The sequence below is a fragment of the Eumetopias jubatus genome, unplaced genomic scaffold, assembly GCF_037043125.1.
Source record: "Eumetopias jubatus isolate StellerSeaLion01/CBP00866 unplaced genomic scaffold, mEumJub1_p1.0 scaffold_10, whole genome shotgun sequence".
NCBI classification, from domain to species: Eukaryota; Metazoa; Chordata; class Mammalia; order Carnivora; family Otariidae; genus Eumetopias; species Eumetopias jubatus.
The window spans coordinates 107,508,902-107,531,776 of record NW_028274816.1 but is presented as its reverse complement, the minus strand read 5'-3'; the positions used below and the strand labels follow the sequence as shown (position 1 = coordinate 107,531,776).

Below are 22,875 nucleotides of genomic sequence, written 5' to 3'. Positions count from 1 at the left end.
CCCATGTCGTCACCTCGCAGCCTTGGGAGTTGTGTGGTGGCTGTCCCATTTTTTAGATAAGATGACTGAGGCTCAGACAGATGAACTTAGTGAAGTGACTTCTCCAACTGTGAGGTCCCATCTCCCCTGGCGCTGGCCCCCAGCTCCTCTGGGACAGCCCTGCCAAGGGAAGAGAGGCAGCAGACGTAAGAGCCCGTATCTGAGCAAGCCAGATATTCAGCCTTGCCCTAGTCAGAAAATGCTAGCTCTCCCGGAAGCCTAACCCGTTAAGGCCCTAACTCTAACTCCTTCCTTTGAACTTACAGTGTCCCTTTGTCGAATGCACGCCTGGTACCAGGGGAATGGAAGGAGGACACAGAGCAGAGGGAAGACTGGCTAGAGAGGGGTGGGAGACACCAAATGCACCCCCTTTCACAGCCGCACTATACCTCCTGGGCGGGCGGGGAGAGGAAGGCTCAATATCTCCTTGGGGCAGGGGTGGGGGGAGAGGAAGGCTCAGCGGTTTTTATTGTCCCCTGAAGACCGTGGAAAGAACCAGATGTGCTGAGTGGTCTCGGGCCAGTCTCTGACCCTCTCTGGGCCTTGAGTATCTACCCATAGGTGGCCAGAGGTACCTGCCTTGTCACCTCATTCGTGAGGGTCAGTGAGACGGAGACAGAGGGTTTTGCAAACTGCCTAGACTTTCCAGAGCCAGGGCTGGCGCTGCCAAAAAGGCCACCTGTGCTTCACCACCTCCCCCCTCTCCGCTCACTGCCCCCCAGACCCGGCTCCACTCGCCCAAGCCTCAGACTTCCTGCCCGAGGCTGAGCAGGCTCCAGCCAGAAAAGGGCCACCTGACCTTGTTGGCCGGAGCCCTAATCCCCTCCAGATGGGACGGTGCCTTGCACCGAGGGCCCAGCTGCCTAGTCAAAGCTGGGCCTGGTCCCATTGACCGTGTGTGGCTGGGTGTGACCATGTGCAGACCCTGCAGTGACAGTCCAGTCTCCCACTCCTCCCCCCTGCTGTCGTCCTCACAAGCAGTGGCCCCATTCGACTCTCATTTCTAGCAGCCTCTTCTGGCTGTCTGTACTGCTTGGCTCTGGGGCTGTGAGGGTGCCCGGGCCCAGCAGACCCTTGAAGGCTGTGGGGAGGGAGACAGCTCCTTCCCCATTCCCCACCGGTCAGCCCCAGCCCACTACACCCGCCCTCCCCAAAGCACGCTTCCCAGTGCCTTCCCCGAGGTGGAAGCTAGATGGGGTTTCTGGGGTCCGTGAAGATGCGAATGCCAAGGGCAGGACTTGCGAGCATCCGAAGGGACAGGAGCCGGTCACAGAAAAGTACTAGCTTTCCCTTGCAGCAGGAAGGACTCAGATTTGGAGAAGGACTTCCAACCCAACAGATGTTGCAAATGACAGAGAACCGTCCTTGGACTGGTTTGTGTGAAAGCTGGTGGTCATTATGGGCCCCCTGCCCTGAGTTTCACTTGAGCTGCAATGACCACGGACTGGGGCAGCGTCCCTGGAGAAGGCGGAGGGGTCAGCAAGCGGCGCACCCCTCCCACAAGCAAGGCAGAGGCCCCGAGGTTCCCGCGGGATGCTGTTAGGTTTATTCCAGGGTGAGTGGGTGCCCATGGGGGAAGCGGCAAGGATGGCCAAGGGCACCCGGTGACAGGGTGCCCAGGGATGGCCACAGCGTGCTCAGGGCTCTACCGGGCCTGGGTCTCCGGCCAGCTGGGAAGCTGGGCCTCCTGCCCCTGCCTGAGGTGGCCGAGGCAGTCACGGATGTAACAGTTTCCGTAAGTCGCAGGGCTCCGTGACGGGCATCGAGCAGGCTTGGTCCTCACACACGTAGGCCGTGGCCCGGTCTTCCAGCCGCCGCAGGGTGCTGAGGAAGGGCAGCTGGCGGGACAGGAAGCTGGACGGGTCCCCATTGGCCAGGATCAGCACCTGTGGGAGCAGCAGAGTAGACGGTCACCGGGGGCTGGGGGGTGCTGCGACGCTGGCGGGGCCCACGCGGCTTTCCTTTCCTCTCCCAGGCCTCCAGAGGAGGGGATGGTGGAGAGGTGCGGGGCGGGGGGGGGGGGGGCGGCGGCGCTGGGCAGGGGAGTTGGAGGCAGGGGCTGGGCTCGCAGACTCTAACCTTGTTAGGGATGTAGATGGAGTGGACACACTGCAACAGAGCCTTGGTGTCCTTGGCCTGGGGGTCTCCGCAGATCACGATCTGGCCAGAGCAGAAGGGTAACTCCAGGGTCAGGTGCAGGGAGCTGGACCAGACCCCCCAGGGGTTCCCCATCCTCCCTCCACTCTGCACTATAGCCCCAGGAAGGAACACAGACTTGGCTCAGCCTCCTCCAGACCAGCTGCCAGGAGGCTGCCTCAGGTGCAAGCTCAGCAAGTGGGGACGTGGACACACATACCCGGGAACACACAAAGTGATGGTGTCCCACACAGTGGCACAGACACGAACACAGGGAGACGTACCCATAGGCGCAGACACCAGCACACAACACACACACATACACACAGAGATATGCAGGCAAACATGCAAATATAACCTGAACACGGGGCATGCACATGCAGGCAGGCAAATGCAGACCGGTGAACGCTCACCCGCACACGCTCAGCAGACCTGCTCACACACAGTCACACACCCCCAGGGCCACACATATCTAGATGTGCACATGCAGCAATAACGCAAATAGGGACTGGCACGCAGGTAAGCATATAGCCACACACACACTGGCAGACCCAGCTACACAGACACACAGAGACCTACAGAGAAATGCTTCACCAGCCACAGGGACCCATATCTAATCCCTGCCTCCCGCCCTCCCTGCACTGAGAACCCCAGCAACAGGTGCTCATACAGCCACTTGCCCATGCCAGAGGCCTGGCCCCTCAGATGCGCACTCACTCAGGTACCTCTGCTGAGTAGAGCAGCTCAGACGGACATCCCCATGAAGACACCTGCACACATACTCCTAGACGGCCACACACTCACAGACCTGAGCTCTGGGGGACGGCTCCAGGAGTACCACCCATGTCCCCATCCCCTACTGCAGCCCCAGATCCCCTTCCACCCAGGGTCCGAGCGCCAGTGCCCTTGCCCCCGCCCCACCCACCTGCTTGAGGGTCTGCTGATGGGCTGAGAGGGCACGGACCATCTCGGGCAAAGCCACGGGGACACGGCGCATGCGCTCAGAGAAGGCGGTCAACAGGCGCACACACTTGTCCATCCAGTCTTTGTGCCCCGTAAAGCCGTGCAGCCGAAGCAGGTTGTGGGCTGACACAGAGTTGGCACTGGGCTCCGCGCCATCCTGGTCTGCAGGGGGAAGCGGAGCAGTGAAGGAGGCTCACTGGGTCCCGGGACCCCGCCCCAGGATTGTGGCCACAGTTGTGGGGGATGGGGATGGGATGGAAAAAAGTACCCCCCCACCCCGCCCACTCCTGCTCCAGCTCGGATGGTAAGGCCAGCACCAACAGTTGCTGATCTTTTGTTCTCTCAGCCATTTGCCCCAGGGTGAACTTTTGGTCCCCCAGGTCCCCCATCTCACTGTGGATTCCTCAATCCAGCCACCCAGCTGCTGGAACCAGAGTGCCACCATCCTTGTCCCTCCCCCCTCCCCAACTTCTAATCCACCCAGAATCTACTGGGTCTGTTGCCAGAGTAGACCTAAATCCCACCACTTCTCCCCATCGCATACTTCTAGCTTGTCTGTGGCCAGCCCTCGCCCCGACTGAATGCCACTAACGGCCTCCTAACGGGTCACCCAGTTTCCTCTGCTCGCTTCGGAAGGTCCCTTGTCCACCTTCAGTCAGAATGATATTCCTAGACCTAACTGGACCAGATTACAACCTACTTAAAACCCGTCAGAGATTTCCACTCCTTGCCATGCCTGTAAGACACTGCAGAGATCCAGCTTTGCCCTCATGGGCGGCTCCCCTCCTCTGGCCTCGGCCCCATCCTCCGTCCTCCAGGCTCCTCCTAACCCTTGGGGCTAAATGACGCCTGTCCTCGGTTTGATCGGATCTCCCCCTGGCTGAGTTGGGCCCCGCAGTTGTTCTCTCTCAAGGTCCTTTCATTCCTTCACCTAACATTTATGGAGCACCTGCTATGTGCTGGGCCTACGCTAGACTCTGGGAATGTAGAAGGAAAAGGAAGTCTTGCTCCTGAGATGCTTACATTTGAGTTGGGGGAGGGAGACCATGAACAGACCAGACGCGTCAGGTGATGGTGAGCCGTACTAAAACAGAAGTGGCCCGGCGTCTACTTCCTGATGGCACTCACATTGCAAGTATGCATCTGTGCATGCACTCGTGCATTAGTCACTACTGTTTATTAGCTGTTTCCCCTGCTACACTGTATTTCGTGAGGGTTAGCCTTGTGTGATATGTGACTCCAGGCACGCCAGTTACTGCTACCCCCCATGTTCCGCCAAATAGCTAAATTCGTTTCTATGTCTACCCTGTGAGTTAGTACCAACATTAGCTCTGTTAGCTCATATTAAGAAACTGAGGATCTGGAATATAAAGAGACCAACTCCGAGTCAATTGGTTATAAGCAGTGGCGATGCAAACCCATGCTGGCTCTTTACCCATTACGCTTCACTTATGCCTCCCCCAGGGAAAACCAAGCCCTAACTGGGTCCACGTCAGCTCCAACCCACCACTGACCGTCCTTCAGACGCAGGGGCAGACCAGCCCCCAGCTCGGCCTCACTGCTGAAGTAGCCGCCACCTCGGGAGTCCCAGAAAAGCCTATCCTGCGTGTCCTGCAGCCGCAGAGCCCACTCGAGCCAGGAGCTTTCCTGCGAGGCCTCGTACAGATCCAGTAGGCCCCGCACTACGAAGGCATAGTCCTCCAGGAAGCCCCAGCAGGGCGGGTTGCTGGGGGGACAGGCATTAGAGAAGGAGCTGGAGACAGGCCCCGGGAGAGAGCGGCTTTCCCAGAGGAGGCCCGTTGCCGGTACTCTTCGGTGGGTGCACTTAGCCCATTTCCCGGGTGGGTAACCGGGCCCAGGGAAGTTAAGAGCTCACAGTGAGCGGACAGCAGAGCTGGGATTGGAGCCTACCAGGAGGTAGGGAGAGGGGCAGACATGGGCCTGGGATGCCCAGGGAGACAAGCCTTCCAGGGCCGCCCCGCCCCTGACCTGTGCTCTATGGTTCCCCCGGGGCCCGCATAGCACGTCCGCATCAGGCGGCCACTGGCCACGTCAAACATATGCCTCTTCAGGAACTTGGCACCATTGACGGCATAGGTGATCAGCCTCTCCAGACCCAGGACAGCCCCAGTCACAGCGTAGCCAGACACCATCAGTCCTGGAGGGAGGAGACACTGGTGGTCGTGAGAAGCTAGCCGGGCCCTTCCAGGCATGTCCGCCTTGCCAACCACCCCCCCCCCAAGCCCTGACACCTCTCTGGAGCAATGGGGTGAGAGCTTCTGCCCCCTGTGTGTGACCTGGGGTGGGTCACTTAAGCTCTTTAAGCCTCGGTTGGTTCATCTGTAAATTGGGGATGATAAACCAGATAAAGGGAGAATTGATATCTAGCAGCTGCCTGACGTATAGAAGGGGCCTCTTGAAGGGTAAATCTAAACAGGATCAGGCGTCAGGCCTGGCCGCCCCACCGTTCCAGGCGGCCAGCATCTTGCTGTCCAGGTGTGGCTTCGGCCGATGTTTCCGGGCCTGAAAGAGCTTGTCCAGCCCAGCGTTGAGCAAGGTCCGGACAGCGTCCACGTCCAGGCCAAAGCGGGCAGCGGTCAGTTCCAGCGAATACCGGACAGTCAGCACATTCTGGCCCTGCAGCTCCCCCTTGGGGTCCTGAGGAAAACAGCCCTTTGTAAGAGGAAGTCCCTTCACTTGCTGGGCCTCAGGACCCCTCCCGTCCCCGAGCATCCTCACCTGACTGGGGCTGATATTGCCGGCCTCCGTGAGTCCGTAGTGCTTCATGAGGAGCTGGCCCGAGGTCAGGGGCTCAGTGGCACCCAGCACAGGCTCAGGAAGGAGCTGCTGGACCTCTTTGACCGTCCACACATAGAAGGCACCCTCTTTGGGCCGCATGCCCCGCTCTGGGGGTGAGTCTGCGTCCTCTGCGCTATAGAAGCCTCCAGACTGTGGGGAGAGGAGAGTTGGCTGGCCCCAGCTTTAAGGGCAGCGGAGGACCCAAGCCCTCCTGCAACCAGGCCCGCCTGCCTCAGTAGACACACACCCGATGACTCAGGTTCCGAGCCACGTACTGCAGGATGCCTTTGGCAACGTCGGAGTAGAACTCGTCACCAGAGATCTGAGGCGGGAGGAAGGAGACTGTAAACAGAGGTCTCTGGGGTGGCCTAGGTACAGAGAGGGCAGTCAGCATTCTCCCAGGAGGGTGGGGAGGGAGCCTGAGCATATAGGAGGGAATCAGGGGTGAAGTTAAGGGGGGGGCCACAAGTCCCCAAGAAAGCCCTAGAGAGGCAGCCAGAGGTAGGTGGACAGGCTAAGTGTCTGCCCTGGGCCGGGTTCAGGGGTCACCTGGAAGGCCTGTGTATAGGCCACTGCGAGCTGTGCCTGGTCGTACAGCATCTTCTCGAAGTGGGGGATGTGCCACTGGCGGTCCGTGGAGTAGCGGTGGAAACCCTGTGCCAGGCAGGACATGAGGCTAGAGGCCGACCCCAGCCTCTGTCCCCACCCCCCTGCCTCCGGCTGCCCCCTCCAGGGAATGCCTAATCCCTCTCACCTGTCCCACATGGTCTCGGATGCCCCCGTTAGCCATCATTTTCAGGGTGTGCAAGGCCATCTGTTGGGCCCGAGAGCCATCCTGGGTCAGTCGATGGCTGAGCCCGTAGGAGAACAGGAAGTTCAGGATCACTGTGGGCACCAAGAGCACTTGGGTGAGAGCGTGCGGGAGACAGGGGGCAGAGATCTGGGTGATCGGGAGGCCTTTGGCCAGGCTGGGGTTAGGGGTTCACTCAACAAGCTGTCTCCCGGGACACCCTGGAGGTTAGGAGGTCAACGGTCAACATGGAAGACAGAACATCATTACCCAGGTCAGTGTCATGGGGTTGCCGCTCAGATCAGAAGTCAGGTCTTCACGAGCGAGCTACTGGCAGGTGGGGGGAAGGAGCTCACTGGCCAGTCAGGAGAGCAGGTGCTTAATGACCCAGCCAGCGGTCAGAAAAGATGGGCCAGACAGGCATCAGAGGGCTGGGATGGGGGGTGGCACACGCGTGGCGGGGGGGGGCACAGACCCGGCGTGGGGAACTTGGGGGCCTCCGCAAAGCCACCATACTCTTCATCATAGCCCTCGTCCAGCTGCTGGAAGCAGCGGCTGTTCATGGTGGCGGCGGAGGGGGGCACCTGTCGGTCACCCATGCTGATCTCCGAGCGGGCCAGCAGGGCTGTGGTGACACGCTGGCTGTTCTCCAGCAAGGTGTTCCTGTTCTGTTTCCACTGTGGGAGGCAGGGGCAGACCCGGAGGTCAGCCTACAGTGGGGGCCCCTCGCCCTTGACCTCCCCCCCCAGTCCCCACCCCTCTCCACTCCCCAGGAGCACACCAACCTGCTCCCGTATCCTCAGCAACACCGTGCGGAAGCCAACTCGGGTCAAGCCATCCTCAGGGGGAAAATAGGTGCCCCCCACAATGGGCTGGAGGTTGGGAGTCAACCACACGTTCATGGGCCAGCCCCCACCACTGCTGGTGGCCTGGCAGAGAGAGGGCGAGGGTGAGGGGAGCGGCCCCCTGTGCACAGATGACCCCCTGCCCAATACACGGGAAGACTGCTTACTTGCACGAAGGTCATATACACCTTGTCCACATCCGGCCGCTCCTCCCGGTCAACCTTCACGCTGACGAAGTCCTCACTGAGCAGGCGGCCGATCTCCTCATTCTGGAAGGATTCTTCCTCCATCATGTGGCACCAGTGGCAGGTGGAGTACCCCACTGGAATGGGGCCACGGTGGGCCGGGAGGGGTACCAGTGACTGGTTGGAGGTTTCCTGGGAGGCCCCAGGCCCAGAGGACGCTTCCCCTATCCACTACCGCTCCCTTCCTCCCATCCCAGGGAAGGTGGCTACTGTACCTGAAAGGAAAATTGGCTTGTTTTCTTTCCTGGCCTTGTCAAAGGCTTCCTGTCCCCAGAGGTACCTAGGCCCGGCAGGGTTAGGCATCACTCACTAGCCCCAGGATGGGGGTGGGTGCAGGGGCGGGGGGTGGTACAGGAGGGGCTGAGAGCCCAGCTGCTCCCCCCCCCGCCCTGCAGGGGAAAGGGCATCAGGAGTGGTCCTCACCAGTCCACAGGGTTGTAAGCATGTTGCAGGAGGTACGGTGACTTCTCATTGATCAGGCGGTTGGGAACCTTCTGGAGTGTGGATGGGGAGCAGCTGGTCCGGCTTCCCTTCCCTCCAACAGGCATGGGCACTGTACTGTTGACCGTCACACTTCGGTCCTTGTCCCGGGCGGAGCTACCCCTGGCATGGGCAGGTGGGTCAAGTGAGGGGTTCCCCCCTCCCCGGGCCTACCCCAGAGGCCCATACTAGCCGCCCGCCCCTGCCCTCTGGCCCCTCTCCTGGAACCTCCTGCTCCCAGCCCAACCCACCTTTCTGAACCACGGGGGAGACCGTGGCCTTTGTGCTCCCCCTTGTGTTTTTGGGGGGGTGAAGGAAGGTGGCTCATGGGGGGCTCCCTGCCAGGTTAGTCTCCCCCAACCTCTCAGACCTGGCCGTGGGAAGGATGATGACTGTGAGGTCAAGGTGAGTCACAATGGGCAGAATGGCCCTTCAGTCTCCATTCTTTCCCCCACAACAGGGCCCCTCCCCATGATGGCTGTGCTGGAGATATCTCTCTGGCAGGCCTGGGCTGGTGATCTGGGCAGGAGGCTGCCTGCTGCTGGTGGCTGGACAGGGCAAGAACTGGATCTGGGACTGGACTGGGAGGGGGGCAACGAGAGGAAAATCGACAATGGGGATCTTCTCACTCAACATCCACCCCTGGGCACTTCCATGAGGCCAGACCCGCAGGCCGCCCAGGGAGTCAGAAACTGGCTCAGATCTCAGGGGCGGGGGCGGGGGCTCAGCCTGGGAGCCTGGCGCCGCAGGGCAGACCTAAATGACAGGCCTCTGCAGCCATAGAGCTGTGACAGGTCAGTCCAGGGTGCCGCTGGATAAGGACCCTAGGCCCAGCATTGGGGTTCAAGGAAGGCTTCCTGCAGGTGGTGTCAGGAGAGTCCCCGGGGAGCTAGCCCTGCAGCAGGAAGGGACGGGGAGACGGGAGACGGGGGGGGGGGGGGGGGGGGGCAGGGGCGCGTTACTGCCTGGGCCAGGTCTGGAGCAGACTGGCGTGGGGAGGAGGCAGGAGGGGTGGCCGGGCAGGCACTGGGGACCAGCGCAGTGGACCGGTCCCGGGACCCCTTGGGCGCAAGGCGCGCCGCAGCAGCCCACTCACGCGCCCGTACCTGCGGCTCGCGGCGAAGCCGGACCCGGCGCGGGGCAGCAGGAGGCCACGGCCCAGCCAGGCCCGTGCGCCGAGCATGGCTGCCGGCGGCCGAGGCCGGGACGCTGCGGCCGGGGGAGGGAGGCCTGCAGGCTGCGAGGGGCGGACCAGGGCACCCCCCCCCCGCCCCGCCCCGAGCCTCGGGCGGGTCTTCGCCGAGACTCCCGGCCGCCGCGTGGCTGGTCTCCTCGCGCCGCCCGCTGGCCGAGCATGGGATGGCAACCCGGGCAGCCCGGGCTTGGGAGGACGCGCGTCTGTGCACAAAATCGGGCCGACTCAGCTGCCCGCGGGAGGATCACCCTCATGGGAAGAACATGGAGGGTTGTGAGGCTGTCAGAGCCGTGGGATGCCAGAGCCTCAGGTCATTTTGTCCAACCTGGTCCAGACCCACCTGGCCAAATACGCTCCATCTCAAGGTTCTGCGCAAATCCCACCCACTCCCAAGAAGGCTTCCCTGAATAATAACGATGAGCCAACGTCGTGTCCTATCGTGTACTTTACACACTTGTCTCATTTGCTACATTCAGCCAATATTTCTTGAGTGCCTACTGCCTGCCAGGCACTCTGCTTAGGTACAGTGGTGGGCGGAGAGAGACCGGGCTCCTGCCCCTGGGTTGCTCAGTCTGTTGAAGGAGCCAGAAGTTAATCTGACAGCCACACACATGAATGTAGGACCACCCACTTTGAGAAGTGCCATGACTTCTCATATAAAAAGGAGCCTGGTCTGGTGGGAGAGTCGAGGCAGGAGAGGCTTCCCCGAGGAAATCACATTTGTGTAGCAGCCATGGAAGAACAACAAGAGGATGGGGTCCAGAGAGGGTGTGGGGGGAGTGCTGGGGAAACAGTAGAAACCGATGTGCAAAGGCCCTGTGGCATAGCAGTGAGTCAGAGCTGAGGAACTGGGGAAGGCAGGCATGGCTGCAGGGCAGAGAGCCAAGGGAAGAGAGAGAGGAGAGATGACGTTGTGAGTTTGGAGGAAGGCAAGCCTCCAGGTCCTGGTGGGACTCAAGAGCTGTGAGTTAGGAGTTTTGGTTATGAGAGAAGAACGATATTGAAGGGCTCTGGTCAGGGGAGTGACCCTGCGCATTGGAAAGGTCCCTCTGGCTTCCTAGTGGAGAATGGACTGGAAAGGGGCACGAGTGGAAACAGGATTGGTTAGGAGACCCTGGCAGGACCCAGGGGAGATGGTGGAGGTCCGCACCTGTGGAGGTGGAGGTCATGAGAAGGTCTTGAGGCCTGTAGAGGAGGAGACATCCTCAGGATTGGCAGTGAGGGAGAGGGAGGTGTCAAGACTGGTTTGCAGAGCAGGGCTTATGCTGGAGGGTGAGGCCATTTGCTGAGGAGGGGGCACGGAAAGGCTCAGGCAGGATTTTGTGAGGTCAGTTTTGGACATGTTGGTTGGAGGTGCCCTTGAGATGCATGTGTGGAGAGAGTGTGGAGAGGAGAGGTTGGTGGGAGGAATCAGGGGGTTCAGTGTGCAGACAGTGCAGGCCTGGAAGCAGCACGAGGAGAGGAGCAGGCTCAGGGAACTCAGGGGTGCACCCATGGAAGATACAGAGAGAACCACTGGAGGGTCAAGGGAACACCAGGAGAGGGTGGTGTCCCAAAGGCAACGGGACAGAGAGTTGCAAGGAGGAAGGATCCTCATGGTTGGATTCTGGAAAAGCCAACTGGGATGGGACAGAACAAGGCCTACTGGCCTTAGCAACATGGGTCACTGGGTGGGCTTGGCTGACAACAAAAGCCGACTGGAGTGGGTCAGGAGGAGGGAAAAGAAAGGAGGCAGAGAAGTAGCATGGGTGCTTCATCTGAGGGGAAAGATGGAAAGACTTTCAAGATGGATGAGGCTAATTATGGCAAATATCAAGGGGAAGGATTTGGTTGAGAGAAGGCAACTGACATCAAGGAGAGAAGCGATCTCTGAGAAGGTTGGAGTGGTGGCGGAAAGGTTGGCAGGTGGAGGGTCTGGTGGGTGCTCCCTGGAAGAAATGAGATTAAGATCAGAGAGCAGGAAGCCTGCCTTGAATGTGAAGGAATTTAGGGTGATGACAAGCCCAAAAGAGTGACCATGGGTAAGGGTAGCTGAGAGGTCAAGGCCATCCTCCTGAATAATGGAGTCACGCAGAGTTAAGCAAGATCTGGGTGAGAAGATTGTGAGCCAAGACCGAAGCATGGTGAGAATGAGGTGGAGCACAGCCCCAGGTGGAGAGCAGGCAGGACGGCCAAGTGGCTCCAGCCTCCAAGAAGGAAGGCTCTTATAGGAGGCAAATGGTCCAGAAGGAGTTACGGGGAGCAAGGCTACCAACCTCTTCTTTGTGGGGGTCAGGCAGCACCCCTTGGGAATCCTCAGGAAAGTCAAGTCCACAAGGGAGAGCCAGTTTAGAAGAGGAGGGCCCAGGTAGGGGAGAGGCGATGGGTAAGGCAGCAACCAAGGATGGAGACCTCCCAGGTGTGTGTGGCCGAAGACAGATGGGGGCTGGACTCTGGGCACTGCCTGGCAAGACCAGGAATGAGGGGTATGATGGACTCATTGCTCACGGGTAGTGTCTCTGAAGAGGGTGGGCCGGGGGCCAAATGAACACTGGCCTGGGAGGAGCCACATAGCAACCTCATAGGGAAGAAACTCTTGTTCCCATTTAACAAATAAGGAAATGGAGGCACAGAGTCATAGAGAGGTTAAGTAATTTACTCAAGGTCAGGGAGCATAACCACTTATTACTAAGTGATTATTATTATTAAGTGCAAATCTTGGAGCAGAGTTTTGAACTTTGTCGGTCTGACTCCTAGGTATGTGCTCTTGTCCATCCTGCCTGTAACAGCCATGGTAGGACTCCCTCCCTCCCTCCCAAACAAAGAACAAACAAACAAAAAAAAGCAGCTCCTTTCCCCAGTCCCCCTTCCACTTAAGAAAGAGAGCAGCATTGTTCCCCACCCCCAAATAAACACACTTTTGTGTTTCTGGTCTATGGAAGGCTGTTTTCCCTCAGTGACCTAAAAGGGGGTGGGGGCTGCTAGTAGGGCCAGACCCTGAGCACTGAGGACAAATCAGTGTCGGGTGGTCCAGTGGTGGGAGAGCATTGAGGAGAAAAGGAATGGGGGTGACCATGGTGGACTTCAGAAGGTACCAGGCCCTGCCTGATACCAAGAAACCTCCCCTTGGTTTCTTAGACCCGACATAAGCCCTCAGGAGGGGTCAGGCTCTCTCAGCAGGGCTGAGATTGAATTTCTTGTCCGGGAAGGGGGGTGGGGTGGGTGGGAAGGAAGGTGGGGGAGGGTAGAGCCAGATTTAAGGTGACTCAGTAAAACAAAGCCGGAGGGCTCCAGGACCAGGCTTGTCTCCCCACTGAGTTCCGAGCTCCTGGAGGCCGTGGGCTTAGCAATTCTTGGATCCCTCCCAGGTGAGCCCGGCACTTTGTTCACGGTAGGTCATTATTTGCAAATGAAACCTGGGGTACAGCCTGGGAGCTCAGGGATGTGGAGCCAGACAGTCAGGAATCCCAGCCCCGGTCCGGGATAGCTTTGTGACTTTGAGCATGCCGCTTAACCTCTCTGAGCCTGTTCACTCACCTATAAAATGAGAGCAGGACCAAGGGTTATGCACTTGGTTTAACGCTTTGCTGCCCCCATTTTGAAATTCTTAATTTGGAAAAAGGGCCCCACCTCTTCATTTTGCACTGGGCCCCACAAATTATGTAGCCAGCCATGAGTGGGAATAGTATGATCTACCTCAGAGGATCGTTGTAAGGATTAAATTAAATAATCTGTCTAAAGTGCTTAGCAGAGAACGAGTGCGCAGCGAATGGGAACACCTGCCTATTGTTCCCTGCCATGAGATCATCCCCAGTGCTGATCTGTGGTAAATGAATGAAATGAGAGAATGAGTGGGAGCCTGGGGAGCATCTGGAAGCGAAGGTGCCAGGCTGTGGGGGTTGCACGGAAAGTGGGAGCATTTTTGCGCCCCACACTGCGGGGCACTTGTTCCCACGGCAGCCGGAGATTCGCGCTGTGGCCCTGACCCAGCCGCTACGCCTCGCAAAGGGTGCACTTGGTGGGAGGGGAGTCGGCGGGCTCCAGTCTTTACCACGCGGGCGTGGTCTCAGCCCCGGGAAGTCGTCAGTCTCAAGTTCCAGGAGCCGCGGAGTGCTGCGGAGGCCCGGACGAGCGCCGAGGCGGGCCGCGGGGCGAAGTCCCAGCCTTTCCGGGCTTCCCGGGGCGGGACCTGGGGGGGTGGGGGGGTGACAGCCCGCTCCGCCCCCGCCCCGCCCCGCCGCCCGCCGGGGGCGGGCCCTCGCGCGCGCATGCGCCGGGCGGCGGGGGCGGGGCGGGGCTGCGCTCAAAGGAAGGGGTTGGTGCCCGCCTGCGGAGGCTGCTGCAAGGGCCCGGCAGAGCCCGACGTGGGCAGCAGCGGCTGCGGCAGGCTCGCGAGCGGCGGTGTGAAGGCGCCCGCCTGCGGGAAGACGCTGACCGAGGCGGGGAGGGTCACGCCGGCTGGCACGCTGCTGAGCGGGAGGGGCAGGGAGGCGCTGTAGGTCATGGAGCCCAAGGGCGCCCCGACCGGCCCGCTGGCCGCCAAGCCCAGCTTCGGCGACCCGGTGCGCATCTGGTCCAGGGTGGGCCTGCCCTGCTCGCCTGCACCGAACGGGTTGGTGGGAGATGGAGCGCTGAGACCTGCGGAACGAGAGTGGGTGGGGGGCTTGGAGCGCGCCAAGGGACGCAGCCCTAAATGGGGGGAGGGGAGGCAAGATCTGGGGTCTCAGAAATAGGGAAGAAGAGTAAGATTTTTAGGGCAGGGGCCGGGCTCTGAAAAGAGTGATGGAGAGAGCAGGCGGCCCCTAGTGTTGAGACCCGGCGGGGACAAGGGGTATCCTACCTGTCAGGAAGGGGTTTCGGGTCTTTGCAGCCTGGGGCGCCTTGACTAATGAATCAAGGTTGACCAAAGAGGAGGCTGAAGGGCCCAGGAAAGACTCTGGAGTCCGGCATGTTCGGGCCTCCTTGCTGCGGCGCTGGGTTAGCGCTTCCCCCAGTACCCCCAGGTCAAACGCATCTGGCTCCTTGGTGCCATTTTGCTTGGAACTGGGGATGGGGTCTCCAAACAGGTCCAGCTCTGGAACAGAGATGATAGAACTCATTGGTAGGGAGAGGGAATGGTCACTCTGTGGGAAGAAGAGGAGGGAGGTCACCTCTGGGTGGGCCTCATCATTCCCCAGAGCTGTATCATCCCCTGCCTCCTGCTTACCCACAGGACTGCTGGGCTTCCCCGAGGGCAGGGCCTGGGCACACTCTGGCCCCTCCTTGGTCTCTGTGGATACTGGAGGTTTGGCAAATGGGTCAAAGGGCGAGGTACCACCTAGAGCTGGCCAAGGAGGAAGAGGGAGAGGAGGTAGGTTGGCAAAAAGGGCAGGCACTGGTCTGACCCCTTTCAGGCAAGCAGCCCTCTTAACACAGACAGAATGTGCTGCCCCTTGGCACTGGAGGGAGGAGACCCAGAAGTCCTCCAGCCCCTCACCCACACCCTCTGGCCCTCTGCTTACCAGGTGCATTGGAGGTCTCCACTGAGGCCCCCCAAGGGTCAGCCCCAGTATCGGGGAGTTTGTGCTGGGGGGAGTTCTGTGCCCAGAGGTCTGTGGAAGGGGGTCTGGCGGGCAGTACTGGGGTCCGGCCCCAGGGCTCAGAGGAGGAGAGCATAGGGGGCAAGTCCCAGGGCTGGCTTCTGGACAGGGCACTTCCTGAGGGAATAGGAGACCAGGGGTCTGCAGAAGGCCCCCAGGAGGAGCCACTAGGCTCTGTGTTCGGCCTGAGACCTAAAACAGGAACAGCACAGCCATGACCTCAGGCCCACCTTTACACCCAGTCCAGGGCCCTTCCCAGTTACCCAGGCCGAGTTGGGAGGCCAAGGGTCCCATCTCACAGATGGGATGCTGACTCAGGACCCACCCAGCAAGCTGGAACCCATATTGAGCGAGTTATGCCAGGAGCCTGGACTCCCAGGCACAGGCAGCTCAGGCCACCTTCCCAGTCAGGGATGGGCTGGGACAGGAAAGGCAGAGTGACCAGGGGAAACAAGAGAACATTTCTGAGTTTTCCATGAGCGGGTCTCTTCCATACGTGCTCTCCCATCCCTCACTACAACCCCATGTCCCAGAGGAAACTGAGGCTCAGAAGGGTGAGTGACTTGCCCAGTGGTCCTCAGCTATGGGGAGTGGGTGCCAGCAAGTGGCCTGGGAAGGAAGGGGCTTTCTGGGGCCAGCGTGGGAACCTCTTGCAGCCCTGCATGCCCACCTGGGATGTCCCATGGGTCAGCGGAGCAGTGAGTGGAGGGCAGGGCCGGGGTGGGTGCGAAGATGTCTGCCAAGTCCAGGATGGAGGACTGTGGAGTGGGAGAGGCAGCCATGGCTCAGAAGTGGGCAAGACCAGAGGAGGGCAGTCCCTGGCCCGTCTCCCTCAGTCCAGCTCATTCTCTCCTTTATTCATTTCACAAACATCTACTAATGATCTCTCACCTCTGTACAGTGCTTTGCAGTTTATAAAATGTTTACTCATCCACTTAGTGCCTGATGTTCATAACAACCCTGTGCAGTAGGTAATGCGGGTAGTGGTGCGCCCATTTTACAGATGCACCAGCTGAGGCCCAGAGAGGGGAGAAGCTTTGCATGAAGTCACACAGCTGGGGAGAGGCAGAGCTGGGATAAAACCCGGGCCTGCCTGACCCCTTCCTCAACTGTCGTGATCCCCAGCCCATTGGTGGTAAAAGATCTTATGACAAGTCTGCCTTCCTAAGTCAGAAACTAGCCACCGTGAACATGGGCAGAAAGGGGACAGAGACACCCTAGGGGTAGCATGCACTGCTTTGGAGGGTGGCTTTGTTCCCAGCAGCTACCCACTCCCCTATTCTTGGAAAGTATGTGTATGAACCCAAGATATTGTCAGTACCATGTGCCTGAGCCCGCCCTCCCAGCTGCATCCACAGCATCACATAATCCTAGAACACCAGAGGTGGAGCTGTCCAACAAAAGGGGGAAACTGAGGCCACAACAGTGATGTGCCCCAAGTCAGAGTGGCAGCAAATCTAGAACCCAAATCCTGGGGCCTCAGATCAGGATTCTTTGTATCCCACTTCGCTCTCAGCTCAGTCATCAGCCCGTGCGGTCTGGGTCTGGGGGCTACCACACCCCTCCACTCTCATTTTCATTGAATAAATGCTTTAACAGTGTTTACTGTATATGAAGCGTGGTTCTAAACTCTACAAATATCAACTCAGTTCATGTCGCAGGCTCAGTCAGCCCATGCACCGCAGCCTCTCCCTACCTGGCTGGTTTCCAGCTTCTCCTCCTCCTTTCTCTCTTCTCTCTCCAGCTTTTTATCTTGCCAACGGCGGACCGCAGCCCCAGCGCCATTGGCCACAGGGGAGTCATCTCCCGGCCAGGACCTCACCTCCTGCAGAAGGCAAGAGGAGTGAGGACAGCATGAGCAGTCCAGGCTGGACTGGAGGGGACTGGAGCTGGAGTTGAGAAGGGTGCAGTGAGAGAGAGGTTAGGCACAGCAGGACCGCCGGGCAGAGCGGGAGGAGCCTGGTTAGTGCCTATGCAGCACCTGCACCAGCACGTGCACCTGCTCTTGCTCCTACACCAGCACCTGCACCAGCACCTGCACCTGCTCCTACACCAGCACCTGCACCTGCACCTGCACCAGCATCTGCACCTGCTCCTACACCAGCACCTGCACCAGCATCTGCACCTGCACCAGCATCTGCACCTGCACCAGCACAGGAGGCTCGGCCCACTACCTTCTCATGCTCCTGCCGGCTCAGACGCAGAGCCAGCTGCAGTTGCAGATCCTCATCCCTGTGGGAGGCTGGGGGGACTGGCTGTGAGGGAGGAAGAGAGGGGTGAATAGGGCCCAGTGCTCCGTGCACTCCCAGGCCACATAGCCCTGCAGGGGGAAAGGGATGGAGAGAGAAGTGCCCACTCTGAGTGGGTGCGAGCGGCCAGCTCCCAGGCAGCAAGGTGGGTGTGGCCTCCTCCCTGCCTGGATCTGCTACCAGTTTCAAAATCCAGAAGCTTGATCCTTTTCTTCTGGGTTCCCTGAGTGCCCCCAAGCCCAACCCCAGCTGCTTCCCTCCCAGTCTACCTGGATCCACAGAGGCAGAGCGGATGATATCGGGGGTGGTTCCCTGTCCCCCCAAAAGGACAGCTGATGGCAGGGGTTGTGGGGTCAGCACATCTCTGTGTCTCCCAGCACACTCACTGTTTCCCTTCCACGGGACTGCAGCAGGCGCGGAAGACACACACGTACCCTCAACCCACTAGGTACTCACTGCCCTTTCTAGGCCCAGCCAGAGGGGACTGGAGGCAGGGAGGCAGTCCCTGCCAGAACAATCGCAGGGACAAGGACAGGCCCGGTGCTGTCCTTGGGAGCTGGACTGGGGTCTCGGGGCCCAGAGTAGAGGATCCTAGGAGTCAAGGGTGTGGGGCATCGGGGTACCCTTCCTTCCTCCTTCTAGTCCCCCCCATGCCACCCCCAGCCCAGCTGTGGGGCCTCCCAGGCTGCCCCAGGGGACTCACCTTCTCAGCCTCCTCACGGCTCATGGCCAGGGCCAGCTGGAGCTGCAGCTCCTCTTCTCCTGACGTCTGGGGCCGGGCCTGCTCCAAGTCAGAGGTGTAGCGGGGCGACGAGGAGGAGGCTGCAATGACCAGCAGCAGCCATCGTGGCTTCTGTAACCACAGAGGTGCCCGAGCCACTCCCCCCCACTTCCCCCCATCAGAAAGTTAAGGCTCAGAGAAGGAAACTGAGGAGGAAGGAAACGGCCGGCAGTAGAGGGCTCCAGGGGCCCAGGCGGCATGCCTGGCCCTTGGTGTACGGTTCCCCATTCCACCCCCGCCAGAGACTCCAATCCCTCCTTTACAGAGGTGCCACTAGCTCAGGGTTGCCTGGCCGGGCTCCTGATGTAAGACTCAAAGCCAGGTCCCCTCCTCCGGCTCCTGCACTCTTCCCGTGGGAGGGTCCCATCCTGCTGGGGTCCAGTGACGAGGGAGGTTTCAAGGGCTGTCAGTCAAGGCCACGTCATCAAGGGCTTTACGAAAGGAGGGCCCTCCTGAATACCCCTCAGATCCAGGAAGCCCACAGCAGGGCAGGGAGGAGAGTCAAGAACGGCTCTGCAGCCACCCCTGTTTTCAAGGACAGTGCCCTCGAGCAAGGGGTCATGAGGAATGCCACTGATGGAACGCCCTGTGCCATGTGTCTGGGCACAAGGCCAAGGGCATTCCTGGGCCTGGTCTCACTTAATTCTCACATCCAGCAACTGGAGTAGATAAGATTTTCCCTACTTCACAGATGAGGAAGCAGAGATTCAGAGAGGCGGCTGTCTAGATCACTCAGCCGGAAGGGGGCACAAGACCGCCTGCTACCGGATCGGGCGGCGGCCACACTGTCCCACCCTGGACAGCTCCCGGCCCCCGCTGTGCATTAACCTGTGGGCCACCTGCTGTGCCTGGCGGCTGTCTTCCGCGCCCCATTCCTCATCCCTGTGAATGCTCGTGACATCCCTCGGAACTCAGGCTGCCCCCCGGCCCCAGCCCCGGGGCTCACTCACAGTTGTAGGAGGACGGGGAACCGCGAGAGCGACCGAGGCCCGGCTGCCCGCTGCCAATGCCCGTGCCCTCCAGCGCCATGCGCTCCTTGGTCTTAAGGGCATGGGTCCGCTCCTGCCGGAGGCGCTCCTCGTCCTTGAGCAAGGCCATCACCTGCTTGACCTTCTCGCGCACGTTGACGCCCTGGTCCTTGCCGTCGCGGTCGATGTACTGGAAGTCCTTGAGCGTCTGGATGGTGTAGAGGTTCTCGCGGCACTGATGGGCCACCCGCTCGGAGCCCGTCTTGAGCAGGTAGTCCAGCAGCGTCAGCGCCTTGTACACGTGCCGCCAGTTCTTGCCACTGTCGTTGAGCCGCCGCCACAGCATGCCCATGACCTCGGCGAAGGCCACTGTGTTGAAGGTCAGGTCGGCGATCTCCGACATGAGCGAGCTGGGCGGGCCCCACGGGTCATTGCTGGTGGCCTCGCGCACCTTGATCTCAGCCTCCGAGTAGTTGTGCACGATGTTCTTCACCTGGCGCCGCAGCGCGGAGGTCGTCATGGCTGGGGACTTGGAGATGGGCGGCCCCTGCCCCAGCTGGAGGTGGAGGGCCGAGGGCCACCGTCTTGAGGTCACGGTCTCCAGAGATGGGCCGCCGTGCTCTCAGCAGAGCGGCTGCGTCCTTGGGTTCCACATGGGTCTGAGGAAGAGAGGGACGGAACTCAGGGGCGATGGCCTGCCTCAGCGGCCACTCAGCCACAGACTGAAGGCCTGGCCAGGGGTCCCCGCGGCCAGGAGCCGCCGTTGGCAGGCACTTCTAGCTTCGCGTGCTCATTGCTCATCACAGCCGCACTACAAAGTTGAGATTATTATTACCTCCATTCACAGACCAAGAAGTGAGGTTCATGGAGCTGGTGTGAGCCAGGAACTACCCTGGCAGACAACCCCCCCCAGCCCTTGCCCTGAGCGAGAGACACAAAAGTCACCCCAGGAATGCCTGCCCGCCCTGTTCCTGCCTGGCTATGGCTTCCATTTCTGCCAGGATCTAGCTTAGGACCAATCCTTTCCAGCTCCTCGGTCCCCAATCTCATTTCTCATGGCTTTAGTTTGTACACCTTAATTCATTCAATGCCTAGTTCCTGGGGCCTTCTCTGAGCCCAACACTGTGCCAGGCACAGAGCATAAGTCCTGGCCCACACACATCCAGTTGCAGGGGCACAGACGATTCAGTCGAGCGTGGGCATGCCCAGGAGCACCCAAGCTAGGAAAATCAGGGGGGACTTCCCAGTGGAGGTGATGGCCGGAGATCTGAAGGTAAGGTGAAGCTGCAGGGTGAGGAAGGGTAGCTCAGAGGGAATACTTGAGCTGGGCCAGAAGCCCAGAGAGGAGTATGAGGCAGGAAGGTGGCCCTGCCTCTCAAAGTGACCTAGCCACAGCCACCCCTGTGGTACACACAAGAGCACTGAGGTCAGGGAGGGGACGTGGCCTGCCCACAGTGGCACGGCGTATAGGCGGCAGAGCTGGGACTAACCCCTAGGTCTCTAGAAGATGAATCCGATACTTATTGCCAGGGTTGTAATTTGTAATCAATTCATCTGATTGCTTTATTGTTTCAGTTCCATCTCAATCAGAGTGTAAGCTCCCTGAAGGCAAGGCTGGTCTGAGCACCCCAAATCTGAGGCCCTGGGTGCGTGGCAGACCCCTGACACCCCAGCTGAGGGGGAAACAGGTTCAGCCTGCTGTCCTCCCCCCAGCTTCAGGACCAGGCCATCTGGGGAAAGCAAACCCAGGCTCAAGAAAAAGGTTCTCCCAGGGCCCTACCAGAAACCCAAACCAGAATCCCCCTGCCACAGCCGTTCCTCTGGTATGGGTACACACACACACACACACACACACACACACACACACACACACACACACAGGCTGGACCCGCAGAACGTCCACACCACCTGTGAACCCCCACCAATACCACCACCCATGGATTTTGCCCCTCTCAGCTCTACCCTGGGACTCGGCAGGAGTCAGAGGCTGCCTGTCCTGCCCTCCCCCCATCTGGACTTTCCCTCCACCCAGCCCTGCCAACCTTGGGCTCAGTTCAAAGCAGCCAGCAGGTCTTGGCAGGCTTCTTCAGGACCCAGGTGCCTGGGAGAGCTTGGTCCCAGAGGAGGGGATCCAGTGGGACAGCGGGGCGGATGGAATGCTGACTGAAAGGCTGCCTACCTTCTGTCTGCTGTCTGTCCGTCCAGCCTGGCAGGGCTTCTGTGGGGATGCCACTAATGCTTGTTTAACTCCTGGCCTCCCCCTCACTCGTGACTCAGACCCGTCTTTACCTCCCTAACCGGTGGGCTGGAGGGTGGCAAGAGTCAAGATGAGAAATAATTGTGCCCCACAGCCCGCCCTGAGTGCACACCCCTCCCAGTGCTGGCCAGGGAAACCCGCAGAACCAGTCAGGCATCCTGACTCCACCAGCAGCCCTACCAGAGCCTGGCTTCCCCAGCCCTCCAGCCCAGCCTGGGGTACTGGGAGGGGCCCTCAGCATGGACCCTGCAGGCCTGCCTGGACTCTCCTTCTAGAAGGGGGGGAACGGAGGAGCCTTCTCTGTGCACCTTGGCTGGAGCTGGGGGGAAGGGAGGGATCGGAAGCCCCGGGGAGGTTCCTGGACTTCCCTCCCCTAAAGTTAGAAGGGACAAAGTGGGGAGGAAGAGGGGGGCAGGGTGAGGCCCAGGGAAGACGGAAGGGAGGGAGGAGGAAAGGAAGGAACGCGGGAGGGAGCAGCTGGGAGCCCTGCCAGCAGTGTTACAAGCCCAGCGTTTTACCGAACACAATATGCCCAGAAATAAAAGGGAGTGAAACAGAAACCCGGCAGCCTGTGGCGGCAGCGGCAGGCCCAGGCGGGCGGGTATGGAATTACTGCAGTGACCTTGAGCCAGACCCTGTCAGGTGGAGGGGAGGACACTGAGAAGGCAGAGCCTGAGAGGCTCGTGCAGGGATGGGGTGGGGGGGCCGGAGGCAGGAAGGTAGGGAGCAGAGTGGGGAGGGGCAGGCTGGGGGGGGGCAGGCCATGGGGCATAAGTCCCTGCTCTCTCCTTTATATAGGGTGCCAAGGAGAACTTTACAGGGGAGAGCGGGGTTCCTTCCTCAGGACTGGGGAAACTGTCAGGGCTAAGGAAGTAGAGGGCATCCCCAGAGCGGGAGAATGAAAGAGCTGAGATATGTTGAGTCACGTGCAAGAGTTTGTCCAAAGTGTGTGTGTGTGTGCGTGCGTGTGTGTGTGTGTGTGTGCGTGTGTGTGTGTGTGTGTGTGTGTGTGTGTGTGTGTGTGTGTCCCACCGGCCGGGAGTGCCTCCCATGCCCGAGCCCCTGCCCTGCACACACCTGCACCAGGTCAGCAGGAGCCATGGGGTGGGGGGTGGGGGGGAGGGAGTGAGTAACTCTTGCCAGCGGAAGGACGGCTGTGAGCTAGAGCTCTAAGCTTAAGTCCGCCCTGAGGTGGCTGTGTCTTGGGACCCTGGACAGTGGTGGGGGCTGCCCTGAGGCTGGAGGTCCGCCAGGGGCTGAGGAGGAGGGGTGGGCAGAGGAGAATGGGAGTCTGTGGGGAGTGCCACCAAAGATGCTGGCCTCAGGATGGGGAGCTAGCCCTTGAGTCCTGCTTCCTGGGGGCTGCAGGGGGGGAGGAGGGAGGAGCAGCCGGCAGGAAGCCTCCAGGATCCTCTCTGGCCCTGTCCTCCTCACCCCTCTCCCTGGGACCTGGAGGAAGACAAAGCCCCAAGCCTTCCATGACAGGCACCACCCCTGCCAGGGAGGGGCCAGCTTACCTCTGGTGCAGGCTCCCTTGGCCCCCGCCCCGGGACCACGAGCAGCCTCTGCA

General features: G+C 60.1%; 2 protein-coding genes across 6 annotated transcripts; both read right to left on the bottom strand.

Annotated features, from left to right (window-relative positions):
- Nucleotides 1–1,754: 1,754 nt before the first annotated feature.
- Nucleotides 1,755–9,480, bottom strand: SPATA20 (spermatogenesis associated 20). 2 transcript variants are annotated; one of them, XM_028096223.2, is made up of 16 exons: nucleotides 9,404–9,480; nucleotides 8,241–8,420; nucleotides 8,033–8,097; nucleotides 7,740–7,894; nucleotides 7,513–7,656; nucleotides 7,203–7,404; nucleotides 6,692–6,822; nucleotides 6,487–6,591; nucleotides 6,185–6,259; nucleotides 5,878–6,087; nucleotides 5,604–5,796; nucleotides 5,128–5,296; nucleotides 4,653–4,864; nucleotides 3,101–3,300; nucleotides 2,119–2,199; nucleotides 1,755–1,925 (listed from the first exon to the last, which is right to left on the bottom strand). In XM_028096223.2, the coding sequence occupies exons 1-16, from the start codon at nucleotides 9,478–9,480 to the stop codon at nucleotides 1,755–1,757; spliced, it is 2,370 nt and encodes a 789-aa protein (XP_027952024.2). The 2 variants fall into 2 exon arrangements, with proteins under 2 accessions (XP_027952024.2, XP_027952025.2); XM_028096224.2 differs by lacking the exon at nucleotides 9,404–9,480 and adding an exon at nucleotides 8,549–8,625.
- Nucleotides 9,481–13,774: 4,294 nt separating this feature from the next.
- Nucleotides 13,775–19,568, bottom strand: EPN3 (epsin 3). Of its 4 annotated transcripts, none has more exons than XM_088027312.1 (9): nucleotides 19,031–19,568; nucleotides 18,003–18,121; nucleotides 17,225–17,305; nucleotides 16,747–16,875; nucleotides 15,721–15,808; nucleotides 14,948–15,242; nucleotides 14,678–14,850; nucleotides 14,312–14,545; nucleotides 13,775–14,109 (listed from the first exon to the last, which is right to left on the bottom strand). In XM_088027312.1, exons 1-9 carry the CDS (start codon nucleotides 19,566–19,568, stop codon nucleotides 13,775–13,777), a joined length of 1,992 nt encoding a protein of 663 aa, XP_087883438.1. The 4 variants fall into 4 exon arrangements, with proteins under 4 accessions (XP_087883438.1, XP_087883439.1, XP_027951990.1 ...); XM_088027313.1 differs by having other exon boundaries at nucleotides 14,678–14,794; nucleotides 14,973–15,242; XM_028096189.1 differs by having other exon boundaries at nucleotides 14,678–14,788; nucleotides 14,973–15,242.
- Between the last annotated feature and the right edge of the window lie 3,307 nt (nucleotides 19,569–22,875).

Bases quoted from the DNA above. Each gene is read 5' to 3' on its own strand.
- EPN3 (XM_088027312.1), bottom strand. From the start codon at position 19,568: ATGACGACCTCCGCGCTGCGGCGCCAGGTGAAGAACATCGTGCACAAC. The intron at 15,809-16,746 runs GTAGGGAGAGGC...CCCACTCCACAG, and splicing joins AGAAGCTGGAAACCAGCCAG to TCCTCCATCCTGGACTTGGC. The intron at 15,243-15,720 runs GTGGGCATGCAG...TTCCTGTTTTAG, and splicing joins TGACCCATGGGACATCCCAG to GTCTCAGGCCGAACACAGAG.
- SPATA20 (XM_028096223.2), bottom strand. From the start codon at position 9,480: ATGCTCGGCGCACGGGCCTGGCTGGGCCGTGGCCTCCTGCTGCCCCGC. The intron at 6,823-7,202 runs GTCTGTGCCCCC...TGGTGCCCACAG, and splicing joins CCCCAAGTTCCCCACGCCGG to TGATCCTGAACTTCCTGTTC. The intron at 6,260-6,486 runs GTGACCCCTGAA...CTCCCGCCTCAG, and splicing joins CCTATACACAGGCCTTCCAG to ATCTCTGGTGACGAGTTCTA.